Source organism: Drosophila willistoni, unplaced genomic scaffold, assembly GCF_018902025.1.
Source record: "Drosophila willistoni isolate 14030-0811.24 unplaced genomic scaffold, UCI_dwil_1.1 Seg143.1, whole genome shotgun sequence".
NCBI classification, from domain to species: Eukaryota; Metazoa; Arthropoda; class Insecta; order Diptera; family Drosophilidae; genus Drosophila; species Drosophila willistoni.
Window position 1 is genome coordinate 807515 of NW_025814102.1, and position 19495 is coordinate 827009.

At 39.1% G+C, this 19495-nt stretch overlaps 7 protein-coding genes across 11 annotated transcripts; 5 read left to right on the forward strand and 2 right to left on the reverse strand.

Annotated features, from left to right (window-relative positions):
• Positions 1 to 1906: 1906 nt before the first annotated feature.
• LOC6649059 (carboxypeptidase D) lies at positions 1907 to 18947 on the reverse strand. Of its 5 annotated transcripts, XM_047012458.1 has the most exons (10): positions 18879 to 18947; positions 18405 to 18437; positions 4156 to 4403; positions 3754 to 4086; positions 3498 to 3685; positions 3325 to 3366; positions 2889 to 3184; positions 2647 to 2823; positions 2495 to 2587; positions 1907 to 2389 (listed from the first exon to the last, which is right to left on the reverse strand). In XM_047012458.1, exons 3-10 carry the CDS (start codon positions 4383 to 4385, stop codon positions 2282 to 2284), a joined length of 1467 nt encoding a protein of 488 aa, XP_046868414.1. In that variant the 5' UTR covers positions 4386 to 4403; positions 18405 to 18437; positions 18879 to 18947; the 3' UTR covers positions 1907 to 2281. The 5 variants fall into 5 exon arrangements, with proteins under 5 accessions (XP_046868414.1, XP_002070913.2, XP_023035296.1 ...); XM_002070877.4 differs by lacking the exon at positions 18879 to 18947 and having other exon boundaries at positions 3325 to 3354; positions 18405 to 18574; XM_023179528.2 differs by lacking the exon at positions 18879 to 18947 and having other exon boundaries at positions 18405 to 18574.
• LOC6648963 (chymotrypsin-2) lies at positions 4901 to 5753 on the forward strand. Its single transcript, XM_002070878.3, has 2 exons — positions 4901 to 5136; positions 5197 to 5753. The coding sequence occupies exons 1-2, from the start codon at positions 4916 to 4918 to the stop codon at positions 5732 to 5734; spliced, it is 759 nt and encodes a 252-aa protein (XP_002070914.1). The 5' UTR covers positions 4901 to 4915; the 3' UTR covers positions 5735 to 5753.
• On the reverse strand, positions 7267 to 8186 carry LOC6648964 (serine protease SP24D). Its single transcript, XM_002070879.4, has 2 exons — positions 7963 to 8186; positions 7267 to 7890 (listed from the first exon to the last, which is right to left on the reverse strand). The coding sequence occupies exons 1-2, from the start codon at positions 8166 to 8168 to the stop codon at positions 7356 to 7358; spliced, it is 741 nt and encodes a 246-aa protein (XP_002070915.3). The 5' UTR covers positions 8169 to 8186; the 3' UTR covers positions 7267 to 7355.
• Positions 8426 to 9369, forward strand: LOC6648965 (chymotrypsin-1). The gene is made up of 2 exons (XM_002070880.4): positions 8426 to 8664; positions 8733 to 9369. Exons 1-2 carry the CDS (start codon positions 8441 to 8443, stop codon positions 9289 to 9291), a joined length of 783 nt encoding a protein of 260 aa, XP_002070916.1. The 5' UTR covers positions 8426 to 8440; the 3' UTR covers positions 9292 to 9369.
• On the forward strand, positions 10236 to 11180 carry LOC6648966 (chymotrypsin-1). Its single transcript, XM_002070881.4, has 2 exons — positions 10236 to 10497; positions 10581 to 11180. The coding sequence occupies exons 1-2, from the start codon at positions 10265 to 10267 to the stop codon at positions 11110 to 11112; spliced, it is 765 nt and encodes a 254-aa protein (XP_002070917.1). The 5' UTR covers positions 10236 to 10264; the 3' UTR covers positions 11113 to 11180.
• On the forward strand, positions 12635 to 13526 carry LOC6648967 (serine protease SP24D-like). The gene is made up of 2 exons (XM_023179532.2): positions 12635 to 12894; positions 12964 to 13526. Exons 1-2 carry the CDS (start codon positions 12650 to 12652, stop codon positions 13487 to 13489), a joined length of 771 nt encoding a protein of 256 aa, XP_023035300.1. The 5' UTR covers positions 12635 to 12649; the 3' UTR covers positions 13490 to 13526.
• LOC111519331 (serine protease SP24D-like) lies at positions 13911 to 14688 on the forward strand. Its single transcript, XM_023179531.2, has 2 exons — positions 13911 to 14068; positions 14130 to 14688. Exons 1-2 carry the CDS (start codon positions 13911 to 13913, stop codon positions 14686 to 14688), a joined length of 717 nt encoding a protein of 238 aa, XP_023035299.2.
• Positions 18948 to 19495: the final 548 nt, after the last annotated feature.

The following is a 19495-nucleotide window of genomic DNA, read 5'->3' on the forward strand; positions in this document are numbered from 1 at the left end:
TGGCTGGTGGGGGCGCTAGGGTGCTCATATGATTGAGTGAGCGAGATACTAAGATATGCTTGTAAGAAGCATGTGAAAATGCATTTGTTTAATAAAGTTGAAATATTTGCTTTACTGGTTATGGTATACCTAAGTCGACGAGACGACTTACTTACTTCATTTTTTAATGAGATTGGGTACATTTTTTTTAGAATTTGCATTGATATATATGTACATATGTACATACAGTTTTTATTATTGTTAAATATTACAGATAGAAGTATGAACTCTGCATACCACAAATATGTAATTTAGATCAAAATAGATGGAAATTTTTGGTCCTTTGGGCGAGGCTATTTTACGACACTAGTTTGTGCTAAAGTACTTTTATCCTTGAACTACGAAAGAAAGTGAATTGAATTTCCCGTCGAATGACATATTTTTCATTAAAATCGGATAAAACTTAGATAATCAGAACTAAAGTAATAAAAAAAAACGTCTTAAATGCGTGGCCGCCACTGTGTATTAAAGTTCCATTGAAAGTTTTTTCATTGTTTTTCTTCGAAAGTTTGCATTGTTGCTGGAGACATCAAATTTTCCAAACATTGCACAATTTGGTTTAAATTGATCAATTTTCAACCCAGTTTTGAGTTCTCAATGGGTAAATTGAGTGAAATCGTATATTAAAATTGCCAAAATCTATTAAATAGGAAGAATAAAGCTTTTCTGATTTAATAATATAAGTATATTGCCTATCGATAAGGGGAAAAATCCAAGATCAATTCAAGATCTTCCATCATGCTAAAACTTTTTGTGATGAGTTAAATTTTCGGGTCAACATTCTAGAAGAGAGTCCTTAAATACATACAGAAAGCTTTTGCTACCACAAATTGGCACTCTACTTTCGGCTTCTTGTCAAATGTGAATCCAATTTATGTTACATCCTTTTGGATGTTCTTATACGAACTTTCACCGTCTAGAATCTAGATCCTATACTGTGGTGCAGTGTCTGATTAGCCATACAGCAGGATTAGCTATTGCTATGGGCCCCGCATTATTAACAGACTTTTATCACTGAAAAGTGAATTTAATTTTCATTTACTTACCTTTCATTTACCAAATTACAATTCTAAACCAAATAGGTTAAGTTAATAAAAATTGAATTTGCAAAATTCAAAAAATTCACAAAAACTTGTAACTTTGCGAATCTGTAACATTGTCAAATTTTAACCGATTTTCGAAAATCTTATCTTATTTTAATGCTTTCAATTTTGAATCGGAATGTAAATTTCAAGTTAATAATCAAGCTATCGCTTCAAACGAGACATAAAATACCAAGGAGCAACAAAATATTCCAAAACCTGATAATTTTAGACAGAATAAAGCTTTTTCCACAAAAATTTCTGATAAACTTCAATAGCCAAGACGATCTGGCCATGTTTGTTCCCATGATAGCCAAGATCTCAGAGACTTGAAGAGCTTGAAAAGATTTAATTACTTACAGGAACTTGACTTTATATTTGTCATTTTTGTGGGTTACCTTACCTTAATTTTTTTGAACTTTAACAATTTTTCCAAGTCAGAAACGAGAGAAAAACACGATTTAATAGTTCATTTTCTCAACTATGCTAAATTGCACTTGAACATGTTTAATTTATTTTATTTTTGTTGTTGTTTACTTGTTAAGTCTAAATAAAAAATAATTTAATTCTAAAATTAGAGGGCAAACAAAAAAAAATTATGTTTAGAAAGGATTCTTACAAAACTAGAGACGACCAAAAGTGAAAGAGTCGCCAAAATTAACCGAAAATATTTGAATACAAGCTATTTAGGCCATTGCTTATGGTCGAGAAGATACCGTTATCATTGGGGGAGACGCCGCCGGCTGGATAGGGCGGGGCAGCTGGCCTATAATGCTGAGGTGCCTGAATTGGCCTACCATAGAATGAGGGGCCTCCGGCCGGGGCGATACCCTCGAGGCGCTGCATAGGAGAAATCAAATAGATTGTATACATACATCGGAGATTACGTGTGTGTGTGTGTGTGTGTGTCCATTTTGGCCAGGTATATGTATTTTCTAATTGTTTTTAACTTGAACTTACAATAGGAAACCCTTAAAAACTAGACTAGTGTGAGGGGGAAGTGTGAGATAAGGGCAACATTTTTTGTTAAAAGGAATGCAGCACAATGAAGAGAGCAGAGAGATAGTGAATAAAGGGGGCGGGTGTAGTTAGTTAGTTTAATGTTTAGTAGCTCTACTATTTACACGCCATTCATTCAAAATCCAAAAGTGTTAATTAGTCTAATCAGTGGGTGGAAACTGCAGCTTGCCATTCACTTGACGCTGCTGCTGCTGTTGCTGGCTGACCACGGGTGAGGAGGAAGAGGCAGACGATGCTGGCAGCAGGTACTAAGAGTTTTTAAATAGTTTAGTTAGTTAGTTAGTTAGTTGGTAGTAGCCAAACCAATTGAATTAAATCGTAAGTGTAATGGAAGTAAGTAAGTGTATACAAACCTTTGAGGGTTGCAGAGTCACATTAAGCAATGTGGGATGCTGTTCGACAATCACAAATTCCACCTCACGTGGGGCATAGCCCTCGGCAAACACCTGGAATGGGTTTGGGCATCATTAGAATTGAATGGAAAGAGGATCTCTCTTGCACTTACTTCCACTTTGTAGTAGCCGGGCAATAAAATGCGCCAAAATTCACCATATTTGGTTGTCTGGAAGCCAACATCACGACCCTTAATCTTAATGGAGGCCCGTTCGATGGGCATGCCCGCCGGATCGAAGACAAATCCCTGAACACCACGATGAGCCTCGGCCAGGAATTTGATTAAAGACTACAAAACAAATTGATGATGATCCGAATGAACTCAAGTTCTTCCAATCTTTTTCTAAAGCTCACCAATTGATTGTCCTCCCAGTATTTCTTGAGCTCATAGGCTGGTGGAAATTTGCAGCAGGATATCTCTAGAGTGATCTCCATGCAACCATACCAAACATAATTGTAATCCTGCATGCCGCCAGTCAGAGGATACCAAGCGGCGCCATTTGTGATCCCATTCTCAAAGGCCGGAGTCGCCGACTTGCAGGCCACGCCTCTGGACATTTTGGCATGATTGCGGGCATAGACGAGAGACAAATGCTTGAATACATCATCATCGGGCGTTAGGGATGGGCCTGCCGAATAGGTCTGGAACACTGCGCCCAAAGGACATGTGGGCGGCATAGAGAGAAACGGAGAGAAAGAGAGAAAAGTGGTGATGAGATACATGTATATATGGTAGATATAGATTAGTTGAGTCATAGGATTCTTCTTCCTTCCTTTCTTCCTTACTCACTCGCGCACAGTGCGGACGAACGGCAAATTCCTTTGAGCAGCCATATTGGTGCAAAAGGGAAAGGTAAAAAAAAGGGGAAATTCAGTTGGCTTTTGGGTTCAGAGTAGAAATGGTTAAGATAGAGAGGGACGTAATGGATTGGGATGGAGCTAAGCCCAGATGGGACTACTTACTAGAATTGGGGGTATTATCATATGGATAACTGGCCACCAAGGCCCCACCATGCAGACTGCCGCTCAATACAAATTGTATCTTTGATATCCAATCCTTGACGGCATCCGTTTCGGGTTGTCCACGTTTGTTATTCTGCTTAAAGTAATCGGGGAAATTGCGATTCAAATCAAAGCCGCGAGCATTATACCTGAGAATAGGGGAGAGCAAAACCATTTAACCCCAACCCTGGCTAAGTAAAGTAGATGGATCACTTACCTGCCCTGACCACCATCACAGGTGCCCTCTTTGGAAACGGCATAGCCATCGGGATTCATCGTTGGCAAGATGTGTATGCGTGTATTATCCAATAGCCATTTAACATATTGATCCGTATTATAGCTCGTTACAAAGTACTGGATGAGATGCAAAAGCATCTCTCGACCCACCGGCTCGTTGCCATGAATGTTACCAACATATTTGACATCCGGCTTGCCAACCAAATGCTCATACGGTGACGAGCTGACCACCATGACCCACAGATCGCGTCCCTGAATCGATTTGCCAATGGAATAGAGAGCCGTTAGATTCGGATACCGGGCACTGGTGGCTCTGTAAGACGCACAATACACAAGTGTTACCGCATAGGTGAAGGGGATGGTGAAGGGGGTTCTTCCTTACCTTAGGAATCGCGTGAGCTCCTCATGATCATGATAGACAAAATCCAAATGTTGCGCATCCGGTGAGTAGGCACGCGGCTCTGGCATCAATTGCTCCGTATCCGATACTGAAACGGTTTTGGCCCAGCTCAGCTGGATGAGGGATGAGTGGCTGGCAAGGAGCGAGAGCAGCAATGGCAATACTAGTAACTGTCCCCTAGATGCCATTGTGGTTGGTGTTCGCCAGATCATGTTTGGATGACGTCAAGTCTGCAAATGCACAGAGGAGCCAGTAAGTCCGACAATTTATGAGTGGAAATAATGTGGAAGACAACGTTGACGACGACGACCATGACGACGATGATGATGATGATGACGATGACGATGAGACAGGCAACAGGTTGTGGGCCTAAAACGTGCCTCAATGTACATATGTACAGTGCATTGGCCGCATTGGACGTGGATTGGAAACGTGTTAGTTTCCCTTTCCCCGACCATCTGGCCACATCACCCCAGAAAAATGATCAGAGTGATCAGAGTTCATTGATATCTCGCAGCTATTCACGAAATTCGCAGAAATTTAGTGTTCTTCCTTCTTGCGTTTGCTTTCATCAAATCAAGTCGAACGTTGTCTAATCAAACAATCAGACAATAATCGCAACCGGACGACAACCACTATCTATCGGCCACTTATGGGAGAGAACCTGGATAAGATTACCCCACTGTTGGACTATAAAAACCCCAGCACACGCCCCAGAGTCTGTTCACAAACACAAGACAAGATGAAGTTAACTGGAATACTAATCGGAATATTGGCCGTATCAACAACATTTGCCCATCCCCAGGGACGGATTGCTGGCGGTGAGGATGCCGTGGTGGGTCAATTGCCATACCAGGGGGCCCTCTCAATCGGTGGTAGTTACAATTGTGGTGCAGCAATCATATCGGAACGTTATGCCTTAACAGCTTTGACTTGTGTCTGCTCCGCGGGCAGTGATAGACCGTAAGTGACCCCGCACTCTAATTGTCCAGAAGAGAAGTTAATTGTTTTGATCATTTCCAGCTGGCCTGCCACCTTATTCATGGTCTCGGGGGGCTCGGTGGATCTTTATAGCGGCGGCCAACGCATTCGTGTGGAAGAGATCACAATTAATCCCAATTACAATACCCTAAACACTGGCATCGCTTTGCTACGTCTCTCCGAACCATTCGTCTTTAATGAGGATGTCAGCGCCTTGCCCTTGGCTACTGAGAATCCCCCTCTGGACGCCACTGTGGAAATCTCTGGCTGGGGTCGCACTACCGAAACCGAAGAGAATATGCATCGCATTCTACAAATCGGAAACGCCAAAGTTGTGGCCCAACGTGAGTGCAGCCTGGCACGGGACGAAGAGGTGCCAGTGGATAATGATCAGGTGATCTGTCTGGGCCATCAACGGCGCCAGGGCATTTGTGGTGGCGATCTCGGTGGCCCAGCTGTCTATGAGAACACTCTAGTCGGTCTGGGTGCCCAACTTTTGGGCGAATGCGGTAGCCTTTTGCCAGAGCGTTTCATAAGCATTGCCTCCAACTATGAGTGGATCAAAGCTCAAATTGAATAAAGTCGACAGAAAATTGCAACAGTTTTTAATTTAATGCCAGACACTAGAGATAATAGGGAGAACATAGCAATTAATTCGAGAATTATCATGCCATTAATTGGTTTTTATTGAAATAAAAAGTCTTTTCTAGAATCTATAAATCTCCCAAAAACTGACAGAATTATTCACTCTCCGATCTTGATTTAGCAACAAATTATCCAATTAGCCAACATTTTTAAATCGTTTGAGTTATTTTCTAAAACTTTGAGCTAATTGCGTAGAAGCTCTATCAGTAAAAATGAATTCAATGGGAAAGTCGAGTGAGTTGCATTCCATAATCTAATCTCACAAAAAAATATAGACACCCTATTTTAATACTCTCGAATTAAGGGATTATTCATTTTGGTCATGTGGTTTGCAATTAAATAAGAAATAAGGTGACCGTCTATCTCTAAAATGAGGGACGTTTGCCCCCTTAAGGATGCAATAGCAGAACGACATTTCGCTTTTCGAAATGTATACAGAAATGTTTGACAGTTTCCTTAAAGTAAATATTACAGACAATATTAAAAATATAAGGTATATTAGAGATTATAAATTTGTCAAATGCAATTAACAATTTTCCAGCCTATTGCATACTTTAGATATGTCCGCCTATCTAAATATTCATAAAAAACAAAACTTGATTTGCAAATGGTTTTGCCATTAATCGAATTTTAATAGAAATAGAAAAACTTTCTATTTCCCAATTTTCTTCTACTACTGTTTACTTAGCTCTGAGAAAATCAAAAGAAAAAGTTTAAATCGAATTAAATATTTTAAGATTCAGCTGATTGCCTCATTTTTTTGCTATACTTCAGTCAATCCTTTTTGAAAGTAATTTTTTTAAAAATCAGTTGATTTTTGATAATATATGTATACATACATAACTTGCTAAATTTTTGTAAGTTTTTAAAACGCTTTTGAGTAAAGGAACTTTGGCTGAAACGTTCCAACATATGAATTAAAATTGTTGTATTTCCTAAATTTTGATTGAATTTCGAAAATGATTAAGTTTAAAGGGGAAAACTATCTTTGTTTTAAGACTCCAATTTTGAACTAGATTTTTCACAAAGTTCGGAGATTTTTAGAGTCTTAGAATTTTAGAATTTTATCAAACTAAGGATATTTTAAATCTCTTCACAGAGTTAGGAAATATAAATTTTCGAATTGATATTTCTCTTACTTTAAGAGATAGACTTGAGCGAATGGATAGATCAGATTGGAATTAGAATTTTCAAAATTATATTATATATTAATCTATTTATGCAAATAAAGCAGTTTGAAAGAGTATTTCATGATCGGCATGAACAAGTTGAGTTGTTTATCTCTTTGGAAAACAATCTAATTGTTAGAAATCAATATAATATATACGATAACATTAAATAGAGAAATTTCAATTAAATTGTATAAGTATATTAACGTAAGAAAATGAATTACTCTTCAAGTTGAAAAAGTTCTAGAATCTAGATTCTCAAATCGAGAGATATGTGTATAAGAAGAGACTATAAAACGATATTTGTAGTATTTATTGAATTAAATTATTATTGATTAAAGGTAAGTTTTGCCCTTGAATGAACAAATTTTATCTTTACACACACTTCTAAGAACTATTCGCATTTATCCATGGCAAATAATGGACGATATTTTGATAGCCATCTGGTTGTTGGGTACCACAATCGGATAAGAAGAATGTGCCAATGCCGACTAGCTGATTATTATATACGGCCGGGGCGCCGGCATCGCCAGTGCATAGTCCGGCAGTGGTTGTCGCTCCCGTCTCTGGGGCCAGACAGAGTAAACCCTCTTGGTCCAAGAATGTCTCTGCTCGGCAATCGGCTTGGCTTATGACCTGACGTGTGCCCACCTGCAGGCGATGGCTTGGTGTGCCATCCAACTCGGAGGCACCCCAACCCGTATAGGTGACCTCAGAGCCAACTGGAGGTTCTTCTGTAGCCAAATCAATGGGCTGGGTGTTGGCATTCAGGGTGACCTTTGACTCTAGCTTCAGCAGAGCTAAATCACTGGTACCCAAGGAGAAATTACTGTGGACCACAATGCTCGAAAGTTGAATCAACTGACCGGCGGCTAGACGTTGAACGCTGCCAACGCGTGCCTGGAAATTGCGAGCTGGATAGCTGAGCAAGGAGTACGGAGATAGGGACAGTTCAACGATCGATTACTTGACATGATTTTAGAGTTTAGTTTACCTGGTAATGCCACTGCCCACTGTCACACAATGGGCGGCTGTTAGGACCCATTGATCCTTGATCAAGCAGCCATTACAAATATGTTTGCCCTCCTGCTGTAGGGAGACACTATACGGATGTGAACCGACAGCGGCCAGATCACGGGCTGCAACCTGCAAGGTAGCCACTCCAATCAGAAGTAGGACAACTTGTATTGGCCTCATCATTTCAGGGCCTTTCAATGCTAACTGAAAAGGCGTCTTCTGGTTCGAGCCGCATTTATATTGGCTCAATTTATTGTTACAGGGGCGGGGGATGGGTAGTTTCGCAAATAGGCAAACTAACAACAGCAAATGCCACAAAACGGAATCTTATCGAAGCGCAGAGGCTTGTAAATCGTTTGCCCACTTATCGAACGCTGTCGATTAGATTTAAGCGCAAAATCCACTTAGACCATTCATCGGCAATTTGAGTTTCGGTCAGTTTTGATTTCAACACCATGGCTAGCCAACGCACACTATTGCTACTCGGATTGTTTGCTCTTGGAGCTCTTGCCTCGCCGCCGCAGGGTCGTATTCTGGGCGGTGAAGATGTTGTGGCCGGTGAATATCCCTGGTCGGCATCGTTGCGTGTGGACAAAACACATGTCGGTTCGGCAACCATCATAGGCCAAAACAAATTGCTAACAGCGGGTCATTTGGTCTCCAAAATAGGCACCACACCGTAAGTCCAGCCAGCTGGCCTAGCTAGCCTAAACGATTCTAACGATCCCCTACCCATCTCATTTCTAGTCTGGATGTCAGCAGTGTTGCTGTCCGTGTGGGCAGCATCAATCAATATGCCGGTGGCACTATTCTCGATGTTTGCGATATAGTAATCCATCCATCCTATGGCAATTTCGTTCATGATATAGCCGTATTGACGCTATGCGTTGATTTGGAATTCACCGATAAAATTGCTGCCGCCACTTTGCCCACCAAGGCTGAGGAGCCCGAGGAGGGTGAGGATGCCCCCAGCACTGAGCTGCCCAATGGAACACCCGTCTATGTGGCCGGTTGGGGTGAACAATCGGATGGCTCTTTGGCCTACAAGCAACAGAAATCCAATTTCAATACCCTCAGCTCGAGCAATTGTGAATACGAATGCGGTTTTGGCTATGAGCATTCCCTCTGTCTGACCACTGGAGCCAATCAGGGCATTTGCCGTGGTGATGCCGGCTCAGCTGTCCTCGATGATAACAATATCCTCGTGGGCTTGGCCAGTTTCATTTTTGGCGATTGTGGCAGTGATTATCCCAATATAGCTGTTCGTATCTATTACTATTTGGATTGGATCAACAGCCTTCTATAAATCATAAACTCCATATACTTATATGTGTGTATTTTTTTTTACAATTTTTTTCTTGTGCATAAATGAATTAGTTTGCAATTGCTTTGTGTTGTTGTTTTTTTTCCTATAATCCATCAAAGTGAACAATGACCAATTTTATGATATTTCGTCGTGAGAGATAACGATTATATATGTAGCTAGACCTATTTATAGTGGCATAGTTATATTGATAAATATATTAGTACCTACTATTAGTGGTCATTTATGTCATTTATGGCGTCCAATTGGTAATGACTAGACTGGAAATTCTACCTTGACTACAGTGAAACGCCTTGAGGATTTGTGAATTTGTGATCCGAAAGCGACTTTTGACCAAATCATCAGTTGACTATAAATAACAATTCAACATAAAAATGTCATTTATATTGGCTATAGATCGGCTTTTTCCCCTAGATCTTTATCAAAGACAAAACAAACACATGTTGCCTAACATGGAATTTACGTAAGTTCCAGATCCAGATAAGAATCCACGATCATTGATTGCCATCACGATCAATTGCCGTTCGATTCTCTTTGGTGGCTTTTGAGTCATGGCCGTTACTCATCCCCAAGATGCCTTGTTAGATATCTTGTCATGGCCATAGATCACTGATTACGCCGATCCAATTGTTATTGAACTTGTTGTTTTTGTGTTTGTGTTTCTTTTTTTTTTTTTGCGCGTTTTACGAGTATTGACGGCTAGCGGTATTAACTGCCAAACGTTCAATTTAGGCGTTGGACATTCGATAAGATTAGATTTACCCAACGATAAGACGAAAACGCGAAAAGGTGGCAATTCTGGATAAGAAGGAGGAGTTGGAGGAGGAGGAGGGGGAGGACGACGACGACGACTACAATGTCGGTAGCAAACTTATGCCTTAACCGTATATTAACGGCATTTGGTTAGAGCATTTCCATTCCATAAGACGTTCCCAACGGACAATTTGTGGCCAAGATGACGCAACTTTCGAGTTTCTTGATTTACTGTTCGATCGCCTTGATCGGTTTGAACAATTGCAATGCCATCAAAATTGATGGACGCATTCTGGGCGGTGAAGAGGCTGATGCCAATGCCACGCCCTATGCGGCCTCATTGCGAGTGGATAACGCCCATGCGTGCGGAGCATCCATTCTGGATGAGACACATTTGGTGACGGCAGCTCATTGTCTCTATCGTAACGCTCAACTGTAAGTAGAAGATCAGCAGACAGAAACAGGAAGAAAGAATTGACCAACTCGATCTCTCTCCCTTTCTCTCTCTCTCTCCTTAGTATTGATGCCTCCCGCCTTTCTATACGTGTGGGCAGCACCAATCAGTATGCTGGAGGACGCATCTATGCCATATCCAAGGTCACACCTCATCCCGATTTCTACAAGCTCACCAATAATATAGCCGTAATTACAACAAGTGAACCTCTGGCATGGACGACACGCATCCAGCCAATTGCATTGCCCAGCAGCGATTCGGAATTGCCCCAAGAGGGCGATGAGGTAATTGTGGCCGGTTGGGGTACCACTGTGGATGGCTCCACCTCGTACAAGATTCGCGAGATAGCCCTCACATACTCCTCCAGCGCGGTGTGCCTGGATGCCTACAGTGATCAGGATAGTCGCAGTTTCTGCCTCTCGCACGCCTTGAAGGAGGGCACTTGCCATGGCGACGGCGGCTGTGGCGCCGTCTACAACAACGAACTGGTCGGTCTGACCAACTTTGTGGTGGGAGCCTGTGGCTCACGTTATCCCGATGTCTTTGTCAATGTTCGCAGCTATTTGGATTGGCTGAATGAACAACTCGCCGCCTAATTTGTCACTCCCTTTTGTTATACCTTTTTGTATTTGTTTATAAAATGCGAGTAAATCGATTAATGGAACATTTTTCGTTAGTCAATCAATTGAAATTTCATTTGTCAAGAGGATCGTGTAGTTATAGATGTAATTGCTTTCAATTTCAGATAAGAAGTTTTCAGTTTGTTTGAGATTGTATGCATATAAAATCAAATTCCTTATGAATAAAAGACAGCAAATACGACGATAAGCATCGGCTAGATCTTGGGGTGACATTTGCTCCTAAAAGTATGCAATAAACAGTTTAAGAATTGGTTATTTGAAGCGTATTAAGAAGTTTTTGAATACTCTGTGGATAAAAAGAAATCCTCAAAGCAAACTTGTAAAAGCAAAATTGTACACAATTTTTAAGTTAAAAGGCTCACTAAATGTAATAACGTTAGAAATAATAAATACTTTTCCAGCCCATTGCATATTTTAAGGGGCAAATTACACACAATTCACATAGTTTTCGATAAGGTCTGCAGAATATTTAAGATATTAAACACATTTGGATCAGATTTATAACCAAAAGGAGATCGTTTACAACTCTAAGAAACATTTGAAACGGGTTGCTTCCAGAAGACTGCGAATAAGTTTACAGATCATTAGAATATTGCTAATCTCTTAAAAATTTCTCTTGGAAAAGTGTACTTCAGTATTGAACCGATTCTTTCTTTAACAGTACCGTAATTACTTTGCATCAGCTCGACATCCGCTCTTAACTTAACTTGCATAGAAAACGTGATAAAGTTACTTTAAGATAGCACTGATAACCATGGGTAACCAAATTATAGTGTTATATGAATCAATGTTCATCCTACAATTAAACAACATATAAAAGTTGAGTAAGTTGTCTGTAATCCTCAAAACGTCAGCTTTGATCACATCATTTCTTAAAGGCTATAACTAGTTGAGAATTACAGGAAAATAAGGGAAAAATATAAGCCTAGAAAGATAGAGCTTGTCATATTATAGTTAAACTTATTTATTCCATACCTTCGAAAATATATTTTAGTTCCACTTTTCCACTTGACAACAAATCTAATTAAGGCCAATTGGAGTGAATTATTTAAGTAGATTAGGTAGAAGCTTCCGAATAAAGACGGAAACAAAGCAAACCTTGAGGGAAGTACAATGGCTAGATGAAAATTTAGATTGAAATTACAAACAATACTGATAAAATGAAGGTCTAAAGTGTTTTGTACATTTCGCAATAAGTTGTAAATTCTTTTAGTGGGTTTTTCAGTGGATACACCACAAACCATGCGCCTAATTGTTGGGGCAAATCCTTTTGCTTCTGAACGAGTGACTGTAAATCATTTCTGATCATTTTGTTGGGTCTATAATTTAAGTAGCGTAATCGAATCGTTTTGGAAATCAGTGGTGAAAAATAGGAGATACAGCACAGGTCCGATAAGATAGGCAGCGAAATCACTTGGAAATCACTTGTCCAGCATAAATAGATGAGGTAATTGAAGGCTCATGGCATTCTGTTTTTAGCCATCTATTGAGAATGTTGAGAACTCTGATCCCACTGATTGTTGCCGTCGTCGTGGTCCTGGCCTCGGCTGTTCCTCTGCTGGAATTGGAGGGACGCGTGGTGGGTGGCGTGGACGCTACAACTGGTCAATTTCCTCATCAGATCTCATTGCGTTACTCGGGATCCCATATTTGCGGTGGCTCGATCATAGCCCGCCAATATATCCTGACAGCAGCTCATTGCGTCACCAGCGAACTGGAGAATGGCACATTGATTGTGTAAGTGTGCTTTGGATGGGATAGTAATCATATCTCTCTATCACTCTCTATCGCTCTCTCTCTATCTAGTACCCCGGCCAATCTGTTGAGCATACGTGCTGGTAGCTTGGATCGCTTTGCTGGCGGCGTTATTAGCCAAGTGATTGAAGTCAAAGTCCATGAGAATTATGGCAACTTTTTGAACGATGTGGCTCTTATGCTGCTGGAAAAGCCATTGATATTTTCTTCTCAAATTCAGGCCATACCATTGGCCAGTGTGAATACACCCGAGGATACGGATATCATTATTTCCGGATGGGGTCGTTTGAAAACTGGTGGCGATATTCCACGCATTCTGCAATGGAACACACTGAGCTCGTTGTCCCAGCGCTCTTGCATGACGTCCACATTCATGTTCACATCGAGTCTTCTCTGCCTGGCCCACACAGAGGGCAATGGGGCTTGCAATGGAGATTCGGGCGGTCCGGCCATATTGAATGGCGAAATTGTTGGCATCGCTGGCTTCGTTATGAGTGGCTGTGGCTCCAGTAATCCCGATGGATATGCCAAGGTCTTCTATCATCGTGACTGGATCATTGAGCATGCAAATTTGTAAATTTCATTGTAGAATTAAAAAAAAAAAGAAAGAAAACCCCTATCCCGTGTTTCCTCTTATCTTAGATAGGCCCATTCGCGTGTGGCTATGTAATGCCAAGACTTTTACCTAACACTGTAAATAAGTTAACGAACTAGCGAACGAACGGATTGTAATTAAGGCGAGCTCAAGAGATAAGAGGGGAAATACCTTTAGAGAGCCACCCACCCCGACATTGACATTGACAACTGTCGACAATTGTTCATGATGATGATGACCAAGTTTGCTGATAGCGAGCCATCCATAAATAGTTCCAGCCAACGCTTCATTTTGTCAACAAGAACTTCAACCGTCTAAAGGCATGCTTCGAGTTTTAAGCTTATTATTCCTAATCTGCTGCTGGCTGCAGTTGTCGGTGCAGCGGTCGAGAGTCAAAACCACGATGCCGCCGGTGCCTCGTCCACGGATTATTAGCGGTACTGCCGCCCATCTCGGACAATTTCCCTATATGGTTTCAGTGCGCATGGATGACAAACATATATGTGGTGGCACCATACTGTCTCCGGAAATTGTCGTAACCGCTGCTCATTGTGTTTATGGGTAAGCTCCATTTAAATGTTGCTCCTGGTCCTTCCTGATCTCTTTTGTGTGTCCCTATCAGAAAGCCGGCTAATTGGCTCTTTGTTCATGCTGGCATTACACGACTCAATGCCTATGATGACGGTGAGGTGATCCAAGTGGCGCAATACATTGTGCATCATGTCTTCAACAAGCATGCTCGTGGCACCTTTGATGTGGCCGTTCTGCATCTGTCGCGGAATCTAACATTCAGCTCCGAGATCAACAGCATTCCCATGGCCACCATTGATCCGCCGGTTGACAGCTTAGTGACCGTTTGCGGATGGGGTGCCACCTTCAATGTGGGTCCCGTGTCCAATGAACTGCTCTATCTCAATCTGAAGTTACTTTCACGGCAATATTGCCAAAAAAATCATTATCTGAGATTGTCACCCACAACCATGTGTCTGTATCACAATGAAAATGCTGGAGCCTGTCATGGTGACTCTGGTGGTCCGGCTGTCTATAATGGTGAACTGGTGGGCATTGCCAGTTGGGTCTTAGGCTCCTGTGGCCATGCTGAACCCGATGGCTATGAACGCGTTTCCGAATTGCATTCATGGATTCTCGAGCAAATGGAAATATTGTCCAAATATGTGTAATTCTAAATACAACAAAAACCAAAGCGATTAATTCCAGCAATTCTCTCTCTCTCTCTCTGTGTCTATCTCTCTTTCTATCTCTCTTTTATGGGTGGAGCTGGGAAGGGGGGGTTTTTTTTGGAGTTTTGTCGGCAATTTATCAGAGCATAAACTGGGAGTGCAGTGAAAGTGAAAATCAGATTCAACACTTTTGCGGTAATTTTCCACTTTAAAATCGTTTAATGACTTTTTTGTTTTGTTTTTTATTTTTCATTTTCATTTAACTTGTCTTCTGCTTATTTGCCTTTTTGTTTTTTCCTCTTTAGTTTTGTAGAGAGTGTTTTTGTTTTTTTTTATTTCAATTTTTGTCAGTCTGTCCGTCTATTCGTCTGTCTACCTTTCCATTTTGTGGGGGCCTTGTCTACCTGTAATTATCTATCGTACGTGGTGTGTGCTGTGGTGTGGCTGTCTCTCCTGCCTACTTGTCTGTCGGACTGTCGGTCTGTCTCTCTGTCCGACTGTCTCTTCATCCGTCGATCTGTCTGTCTCAATTGTTGAGTGTAAAATGCGACTCCAAAAAAAATGCAATTCACGTGTAAGTCATCGAACCCGAGTTGGAAATTTTCAACAATGAATTTAATGGAATGCCAATACGTAATGAAAAATAATATAGAATTTTCAATTTTTTTTTTAAATAAAAGCATAAACAGTAAACACTCCTAAAAGCGACAAAATTGTTCGTCTATGGGAAGTGTTCGCTTTTTGTAGGTGCCTAACAAATTTCAATAAATTTCATCAAAATATGCAAAATAAAATAATGTTTGTTTCTTTTTAATAAACGTTTCCATTTTTGGTATTTGTTTTAAATTGGTCTTAAAAACATTTTTCATAAAGGAATATTTCGAATTCGCTTGCTTATCTTTCAAATTTCAAGATCAGTAATCAGTGCAGGATTCGCTATAAAGCAGAATTGAAACTGTTTAGAGATTTTTTATCAATGAAATGTTGATATAATATTCATTCTTTTCCCAAAATACAGTTCTGAGCAAAATAGGCAAATTGATTAAAATTAATTAGAAAATTTCAGAGCTTTCTTAAACACTTCTAATTTTGCGAATCTGTAACTTAGCCAAATTTCAACACATTTTCAAATTAAGATATAATTTTAATGCTTTTAAATCAATTGTGATTTGAAATTACAAAATTAATTTTTTTAAGCGAGACAAAAAACTCCAAATGAACAACAAAGTATTTCCATGAACCTTAATTGCATGAAGCTCAAATTTGTTTAGTATTTCAAAAATTCATGTTTTTTTTTAACGTTAGAATAACTGCATTAAAATCTTGAGATCTAACTGTCGACTCAAATCGACTCAAAGGTTTTTTTTTTAATACCCAAGTGTCTGATGTCATTTATAAATATGTTTATATTTCCATTTATATGATATCAACATTACAAATTGACCAAAATGTAGTCTGGAAATCACCTAAAACTATTTTAAAAATATCTTATATTTGTGAATTTTTCATTCCGGAAATTTTCAACCGATGTTTTCTCCTTAGAAAGTAACCTTTGAGTTAACTCTAAAACTTCAAAATCTAAAATTTGACTAATTTCTGTAAAAAATTGTGATGTATACAAATATTCAGTTATTTTATATCATTTTGAAGTATACTAAATTGCGATTGAATTAGGATATAAAGTTTTTTCAAAAGGCTAGAAACTGTTTAAAACACTTGCCGAAAATAGAGCAAATTAACCAAAAACTTTTGTTTGACAAGAAATTCCAAAAAAAATCCATTATCATTGCAAATCGTTTTTGCAATTTAATCTAATTTGCTATAAGCCCCACGTTGGCTACTTCCGCACTGTCAATGATATCGAACTCCACAACTTACAAGTTTTCTTAAGACCTTCAGAAATGTAATATTTTTTTTTTAACTTGCAACACTGCCAATTGCAACAATCATAAAATCTCATTCTTCGATTCAGTACTTAAAAAGACTTAAAGAGTTTTGAAATCTGTTTCAAATATTTATGTCATTTGAATCTTTCCTAGTATATATGTATGTATGTTATAAAAATCATCTTTTGAATTAACTTTACTAACAAAGTTGTTTATGTAGGAGATCTTTTTGTATTAAGAATTCTATTTTTGTCTATTAAGTCAGTGTTCAAATTTTGCTTTGAGAGACCTATTGGATGCGTTCGCAAGGATAGGTTTTACTGTAGAATTTGTAAAGCTTAGAACTTTAAAAAATTTTACAAAAATTTAGTTTTCTAATTGAAAAGGTTCAACTGATTTTCTTCTTCGGTCTTGCCTGTCTTTTGTAAAGATATTTGCTATGAAGAATTGCCCTTCCGCCTTCTTGTCAATGTATTCTTAATAAATCTTCTAATTAGTTTCAGTTAAGTTTTTAAAAATGTGGCATTGAAATCATTTATTTGTTTGTTTAAAAAAAGAAAGTTTTATTTATCGCTTATTAGTTTAGTAAGGATAATTGATAACTTTTGATGATGTATTCAATATGGAGATGGATATTTATCGGTGAATCTCACTTTTGGTCTCCGGATCTCACAGAATTTCACCTGAAGGCGTGTGTTTTCGTCGTCATCGTCGACGTCGTGGTCATTTAATCTGATAGTTATTGTATTAGCTAGTAGTAGTCACTCTACGTGCCAGTTTAAATGTCGCGCTAACCGTTTTTTCCATGCAATTAGATTCACATCGGCAGCAGACAGAGGTTTTTGGTTTTGGTTTTGGTTTCGGTTCGGTTTTCAGTTTTTATTAACATGGAAAGTAATCAAAGACGTCTGCCTCCCATTTGCCAGCGCTCCACCGACATCTCCTCGAAACGCAAGTGGCTTTTAATGGTTAAAGAAAAGTTAAAGCCGATCAGAAGCCAGCCAGCACTTGATAACGGGTTTGCTGGTGTACGTAGTTGTTGTTGTAGTTGTAGTTGTAGTTGTATGTGGTGGTGGTGGCGGTTGGTGCTGGTGCTGGTGGCTCAAATCCGGCCAGCGAGACGTAGACGGCGACAAAGTTAACCCACTAACCTTGTTACCGTTAACCGTTGAAAGTGGCCACGTCAAGATTGCCTTTTTTCCATTGTATTTCACTTATATTTTGCATACCCTGCACATACTACATACATATATATGTATGTACATTTCCATTTAATTAAAGGGTATAAGCATTTAAAAGTTGCGACAACTTTTTAAGTAAACTGAGGCAAACTTTCGTACTTTTCGTTGTTTAAGGATTAAAATCGTATTACATTTGAAATTTATAATTTATTTCACTTTGACTGCAGGGTATAGCCGAGTTGTCATACTCCCCTTTCTGCAACAAAAATTTAAAGCAGCGAAATTTCTGTTGACTGTCAAGTTCAAGAGAAAGCAAAACAAAAACAAATAAAAGGACGTCATGCGCATTGGGATCCAATTGCTGTCGGGCATAGACAAGGGGCTGAAGGTGGGGTTTTTTAGACTGCCAACAGCAGAAGGGCGAAAGGAAGTTTATATAACAACAAACATAGAGAATTGCATTGCATTGGCAATGACCTTGACCTTGGCATTGCAAATGGCCAAGCAACTAGCCTTGATGCACCCAACCAGCCAGCCAACCAGCCACCCATCCAGGCCCCAACACACTCTATGCCCAGGTCGCTTGGCCTTGATCTTCAACTTGAAAGAAGAAATTTATTTTGAATTTTTTTCTTTTTTCTTCAATTACCTTGAATTGTGACGTTTTCTTCTTGTTCTGCTGCTGTATTTGGGTGATTTGTTTAAAACTTTATTTATAAATTATATATATTTCACTTCACGAACAAACGATAACGACAACAATAATAAAAAAATTTGCATAAACTTTCGACTGACTTTTTGCCGGGCTTCAATTTCTTTCTTCGCACCGGAAAAGGCAACAAGAAATTTGTTTATATATATATATATATATATACATAGATACCTATATACATATATGTATAAACGATTGCTTTGTTGTAATTTCTCTTTACGCCCACGCTTCAATTAGCACATAGCAAAGCAAACAACCAAAAAACAAAACCAAAAAAAAAAACAGTTACATATAATAGAAATAAAACAAAATCAAGCACAAATCACCAAAAGTAAATTTGTTTTGTTTATTTCTCAGAAAGGTAGTTTTCCGAAGGAACCGAACCAACGATATTGTAACTGATTATCTTACTTTCTCAGATTCAAAGTTTATGTTTCGATTTTGAATTCGGTTTGATTTCTCGCGTCCGTCTGCCAGCGACGTTCAAGTTTGACTGAGCTGCTGCGGCTGCGGCAGCTTCGAGCCAAATTAAACAAACTCCCATGCGTTAAAAGCGAAACATGTCCGACAACTAAAATACCCGTTAGTTGTGTAAGTTAAACTCTAGGGAACTGAAAGAGTGAGTGAAAATTTCGAATTTTTTTTTTTAATTATACAAAATCTAAAGACGGTAATCTATTGTATTGTATTTTTTTAAATAACAAAATAAATTTAAGCCTAGTTAAAATTTATCAAACAGAGTTAATTTTAATAAAGTACGAACTGTAATGATTCAATTTTAAAACGGTTAAAATACATTGCTTAGTATTGCAATCATTTTCGTAATCTTAATATTGCCGTCACATTTATGAACAAATGGTATTTTTGCATTCAAAGTGTTGATCATTCTTCACAGCAATAAAATTGTTGTTTAATTTATTATTTTAAAATTAAAATATTAAAATTTCTGAAAACTTTTTTGACATTTTCAATCAGAAAAATATATTCTGGGCAATTGATTTTTCCAAATTTCTATTTACTTATTTTTG